Genomic DNA, 6048 nt, shown 5'->3' on the forward strand with positions numbered 1-6048 from the left:
ATTAAGCATGTGTGGGGACTAGGAAGAACAATGAGTGGGAACAAAGACTGTGACTTGGGAATGGAAGGAGAAAGTAAGCAACAGTTCTGGGGTTTACTCTCTCCCATACTGGGGCTACCTTCCTATATTAGTTTATCTTCTGTTGTTGTAACAAAATACTTGAAACTGGGTAATTTATAAAGAAAACAGGTTTATTTGGTTCATATCGTGGAAGTCCAAGAACATGGGACCAACTTCTCTTCATCTCTGGTGAGGAGCTCATGGCAGATGGCATCACAATGATGGGAATGAACTCAAGAAGGAAAGATCCCATAACCAGACAGGAAGTGTGGGTGGAGTGGCCAGTTTTATTATTATTTTTAAACTACAGTTTGCTCTTGCCAGAGCTCACTTCCAGAGATCAGTATTCATCCTTACTGAGGGCAATGCCCCCAGTGACCTAATTATCCCTTACTAGGTCCCACCTACTAAAGGTTCTACTTCTTAACACTGCTGCACAGGGCAACTTCTATCATATCAACCATTGGGGGACAAATCATAGCACCTGGGCAGATCAGCATGAAGGCCTAATGCTGCCATCTGTTGCTCATGCCAACATTAAAAGTAGATGGGTGGGTGCAGGGAGTGGTGAGAAGGTGGAGTACATCAAATTCAGACTCCATATTTGACCCCCTTGGCATGATGGTCCTTGATGTACAGCAGCAGCTATGGCTAGGTGACATCCCAAGGAGCCCTGTGAAGTGCTATCTGCCAGGGTGGACTCTTATTCACCTAGTTCTACCTCATCTATCTGTCTCTGTACTTATCAAGCCCATGCCTTATGTTGTCCTAGGTGCTAGGGATCTGTGAGATAAGCAGGGGTCCCCTGTTCTCAGCCAGCCCAGGTCTGGTGGAGGGACTTGCAGGTTGGCACAGCACACTGAGCTCTAGACCACACTGAAATCCTAGCAGGAAGGTGTACCATGACCACCCTAGCTTACTCTTCTCGAAAGGTCTCCTGCCAGGAACTGTCTGCCACCACCAGTGTCTTCCCTGGGTGTGACCTAATCCCTTTGTCCTGAATTTTGCTGGCACCATGTTTGAATTCTTCAAAACTCTTCCAGAAAAAAACATAATTTCCAATGTAAGGATGACATGAATGGCCAAATTAGTCCTGGTTACAGCTCTCCTTACTTTGCCCTGTTGGGGGTCTCTTGTCCAAAGATCAAAGCTGAGGGGCTGCTTTCTGTACTACCAGAGGGCTCTTGGGGAACAAGGATACAGTCCCCATGGATCCTGTGATATGTGCCTGGTTCACTGCCTACCTCCACCCTCTGTTGTCCCGTGTCCTCACCAAGCAAAGCTGCGCCACTTAACCCCCTCTGCTCTCTAAGCCCTGATCGTGCTCTGTACCCCAGGAGGCTGACTGCTTTGGACTCCCCAGCAGAGCCTCAGATTTGCAATGTTTTGTTCTTTCCTCCATCTCTAGGCAGAGCTTCTGCTGTGTTCCAGGGACACCTCCCTTCCTCTTCTGGTCAGGTACCTTCCTGGTGCCCCATCACTTCCCTGGTTTCCCTTCTCTGGGTGTACCATTTGCATCCATAGGACTTTATTGACACACCACTCCAAAAGCCCCACCAAATTCACATTTTAGCCTCTTAAATCTTTTTTTTTAAAAAAAATATATATTTTTTTTAGTTCTTGATGGACCTTTATTTATTTATAGGTGGTGTTGAGAACCCAGTGCCTCAGACATGAGTCAAGCACTCTGCCACTGAGCCACAACTTCAGCCCCTAGCCTTTTAAATCTTTTAACCTCTACCTCAATGGAGAAAGACTGGAATTTGACCACTGGGCAGACAGAGGAGGGTTCTTCACTGTAGGAAAGGGCTATTACCAGCACCTCTAGTTGGGAAGATGTGGCCTGACTCCTACAACCAACGGAATTCAAAGATAAAGGAGGAGTGATATCCTGTTTATTCATGGTACTCTTTCTGCCAGGTCCTCTTATTCATGACTTCACATAATCCTATAATCCTGTGAGGTAGTTTATATCCTCTCCACATTATAGTTGAGAAAACCAAGGCTCAGATTCATAAAGGGGACTTGCCCAAGGTCCCTGAGTTCATAGTGGTAGGAGAAGATAGAATCTAGGATATTTAACTCCAAAGCCTATAATTTTTCTGACTGTGGTCTGTGGGTCCAGAGGTCCCAAGGGATTCCCCCAGACAATGCCAGAGTGGTATTTGCATGAACTGGAACTGTCCTGGTCATGAGCACCTCAGGAGCGGTCTGGGTTGGGTGCTACCTTCCATATCTGCAGTACAGAGTCCCGGCGGGTTGTGTAGGGTAAATGCTTGATGCGGAACCAGTGTCTGGGGACAATGTTCCCACTGGGTGTATACAGCTTCTCCCCGCGCCTGCCCAAGAGACTGCGCAGGGCCAGGTTGCCTGATAGAACCTTCTCATAGAATTCCACTCCACCTCGGGCGTAGGCTGTAGACAGGGAGGCGGTGCGGCGGTCCAGCCAACCTTCCAGGGCATGAGTAAGAGAGTCTGCGGAGAAGGCATAGGCCACGAAGCCTGCCACTGCTGCCACCAAGTTGAAGGCAGCTCGTATGTTCATGGGGCTTCCATAGAGCCCTAGTGCATGCTTGGCACCCACACTCAGTGCCCAGGTTCCTGCCAGGCAAGCTGGGGCTGGCAGGGCCTGCAGGGCAGCTGCACTAGTCTCCAGGTATACCACCTCTCTGGCTAAGGCAAACTTCTGGGCGTCACGGGAGAGGGTGAGGGCATCTCTTAGACGGGTGCCTGCTGGGGTCTGCCAGTCTACTCTTTGCCCATGTACGACCACAGGATGATCAGTGTTGGTTACTGGGCCACCAAGGAAGCTGGCAGGGATGCCTATGACAGCCCCGGCAGGGAGTCTTGGGAAGCCGCCACTCACAGGCTGGAAGGTAAAGGTGGTGAAGGGCTTGTAGCAGTGGCCAGAAGGGACGCCCATATCCTGCAGGACCTCTTGGAAGAGGCTTTGTAGTTCTGAAGAGAGTGGGGCAGGTTGGCCCTGGGGCCAGTACTGGTAAAGCCACTGGACCACGGGATCCGGGAAGAGGTGGTACGAGATTTGAGCTCCAAACAGGCCTGTGCAGGAACCCACCAAAAGGGCTGTCCTGTGTCTCTGTATGAAGGCTGAGACCCGCCACAGGGGACCAGCCATGAGTGCTGCCACTGCTGACAACCTGGCTAAGAAAAAGAGAACAAGAGCAAAATCCTTCTTTAATGAGGCAATTCTGCATTGAGGTTTAAAGCATGGGCTGGCTCTACATGCAGACCAAATGGGTTCAAAGAATCATTTCTCTACTTGCCAAATAGGCATGCGACAGTGGCCCACCTCAAAGGTGGTTGCAATGAATAAATAAATGAATATACATAAAACAATCAGTGTTTGGCTTAGTAGCAGACATCCCTTGTGAAAACAGCTATTTCTTGTTTTTCTTCTTATGGTCATATACAGTACTAAGTACCCAACTACCTCATTCCACCCACCATTCATTTCATTGTGAAGCCTTATTATCATTAATATGTAAATGAATCATATGTTCAATTTATTGGGTACTTTATGCTAGGCACAGTTGTAAGAGTTTTACATATACAGCTGTCCCTAGGTTGATAATAGGACCTCTGACCCACCCTGCAGATATAAAAATCCAAGGATGTTCAAGTTCTTTATATAAGTTGATTTAGTATTTATATATAACATATGCACATCCTTCTGAATATTTTAAATCATCTCTAGATTACTTATAATAACTAACACAATGTAATTGCTATGTATATAGCTGTTATATTGTTTAGAGAATAATGGCAAGAAAAAAGTTTGCATGGTCAGTACAGATACAGTTAAAATATATTTTTGATTGTTAGTTGAATTCATGGATGCAGAACCCACAGATATGGAGGGCTGGCTATATTAGGAAAATATTCCTGTGCTACTAATAAACTTAAAGAGATATTTAAACATATATACACAGAGAATTATTCCTCTGAAACCACAGGGGACTGGTTCCAGTACCCCCAGATACCAAAATTTCTGAATATTCTCTGTACAAAATGGCTTAGTATTTGCATATAGCCTATGCACATCCTCTTACATATCTTAATAATCTCTAATTACTTTTAACACAGAATGTAATGCAAATGCCATGTATATAGTTGTTATACTGTATTGCTTAGGGAATAATTATGTAAGTCTATACATGTTCAATACAGATGAAAAAATCTGTTTCCAAATATTTAAATCTGTGATTGGTTGAATCCCTAGAGGTGAACCCTCTGATAAAAAGCTAACTATATGGGCTGGGGATGTGGCTCAAGTGGTAGTGCGCTCATGTAGCATGCGTGAGGTACTGGGTTCGATTCTTAGCACCACATAAAAATATTGTGTCCACCTAAAACTAAAAAAAAAAGCTGACTGTATGACATACAACTGAATCTTCATAACCCCAAGACTTATGCTATGATTGCCCCTATTTTAAAGTTGTGAGAATTGATGCATGGCTAGGTTAAGAAGACTGGCCAAAATCCCAGGCTAGTGTAGGGTTATGGACTGAATCATGGCCTCTTAGTACATCAGAATATGATTGTATTTGAAAATAGGGTCATTACAAAGGAAAGGAAAATGAAATTGTGATGGACTCTAATCCTATCAGACTGGTGACTTCATAAAAGTGAGATTAGAAAAACACATGTACAGGGGCTGGGGATGTGGCTCAAGCGGTTAACATGCTTGCCTGGCATTCGCAGGGCGCTGGCTTCCATTCTCAACACCACATAAAAAAAAAAAAAAAAAAAAAAATAAAGACATTGTGTCTACCTAAAACTAAAAAATAAATATTAAAAAAAAAAGAAAAAGAAAAATACATGTACAGAGGGAATATCACAAAGACACAGGGAGATCATCTGCAAGTCAAGGCTAAACCAAACCTGATCAAACCTTGGTCTTGGACTTCTAGCCTCCAGAACTGTGAGACAATAAATGTCTCCCAGTTAGGCCACCCAGTACTGTTGTTAGCCCTAACAGTTAATTCAGGCACAGTATTTGAGCATGGGCTGTCAGGCACCACAGCAATGTACTCATTTTAGAAAACCTGTTATGCTAAATCATAAACATAAACAAAGGTAGAGAAAATAATATATCAAACTCAATCATTATCAACTCAGCCAATATTGTTTCATTTATTCCTACCCCACATCCCTGACTGGTTTATTTTGAAATATTCCAAACACCTTATCATTTCATCTGGGCATGTCACCTAATAATCACAATTATATAACTTTGGTTGAAGCTTACTATTTTCCTGTCTGAAAAATGTTTAATTAGCAATGACGTCCAGCAAACGAGAACGCGGGGGTACTGCTTAGCCTGTTTTAATAAGGAAATCATACTAACGTCATCTTATTTGGGCCTTTCTTTCCAAAGAGGAAACTTAGGCTAGGAAAGGAAGGATCCTGGATGAAGCTCTAACGCACCCAGGGCTGCCGGCGCCAAGGCAGGTTCTGGGGCCTCCCCCACGGGGCGTAGCCCGCGGGCTGCTGGGCGAGGAGGGGCTGCAGGACCTTCGCACAGGGGCTCCGCTATGCCTCTACCCTAGGCCCCCGAACACCCTGCGGCAGGGAAGCTAGGGACGAAAGCTGGGCCCGCGAGTCCAGGTACCATCCGCCTGGCTCGGCGCGCTCACCTGCTCTGCGGCTGCCCAGAACGCGGCGACATGTGCGCGGAGCCCGGCGGGGGCGACCGCAAAGCACGCCGGTCCGGGCTTTGGGGGCGGGGTTTTCAGAGGGTGGGGCCCGGTGAGTTGCTCGTTGGTCCGGACTCTGGGGGCGGGGACTACAGAGGGCGGGGCCGGGTGCGTCACTCGCAGGTTCGAGCTTTGGGGGCGGAGACTCCAGAGGGCGGGTCCAGGCTTTGGGGGCGGGGACTTGAGGGGCCCAGTTGCAGCGTCCGGCTATCTGGCTGGGATCTGAGGGAGAGGACCAGCCGAAAGGGCTAGGAGAGGGACTCCTGGAGAA

General features: G+C 46.6%; 1 protein-coding gene across 2 annotated transcripts; it reads right to left on the bottom strand.

Moving 5' to 3' along the window:
- Window positions 1–206: 206 nt before the first annotated feature.
- Tmem177 (transmembrane protein 177) lies at window positions 207–5775 on the bottom strand. 2 transcript variants are annotated; one of them, XM_076866122.1, is made up of 2 exons: window positions 5718–5775; window positions 207–3222 (listed from the first exon to the last, which is right to left on the bottom strand). In XM_076866122.1, the coding sequence occupies exon 2, from the start codon at window positions 3194–3196 to the stop codon at window positions 2261–2263; it is 936 nt and encodes a 311-aa protein (XP_076722237.1). In that variant the 5' UTR covers window positions 3197–3222; window positions 5718–5775; the 3' UTR covers window positions 207–2260. The 2 variants fall into 2 exon arrangements, with proteins under 2 accessions (XP_076722237.1, XP_076722236.1); XM_076866121.1 differs by having other exon boundaries at window positions 207–3218; window positions 5718–5762.
- Window positions 5776–6048: the final 273 nt, after the last annotated feature.

Source organism: Callospermophilus lateralis, chromosome 9 (assembly GCF_048772815.1).
Source record: "Callospermophilus lateralis isolate mCalLat2 chromosome 9, mCalLat2.hap1, whole genome shotgun sequence".
NCBI lineage: Eukaryota > Metazoa > Chordata > Mammalia > Rodentia > Sciuridae > Callospermophilus > Callospermophilus lateralis.

Bases quoted from the DNA above. Each gene is read 5' to 3' on its own strand.
- Tmem177 (XM_076866121.1), bottom strand. From the start codon at position 5,749: ATGTCGCCGCGTTCTGGGCAGCCGCAGAGCAG. The intron at 3,219-5,717 runs GTGAGCGCGCCG...TTTCTTAGCCAG, and splicing joins TCTGGGCAGCCGCAGAGCAG to GTTGTCAGCAGTGGCAGCAC.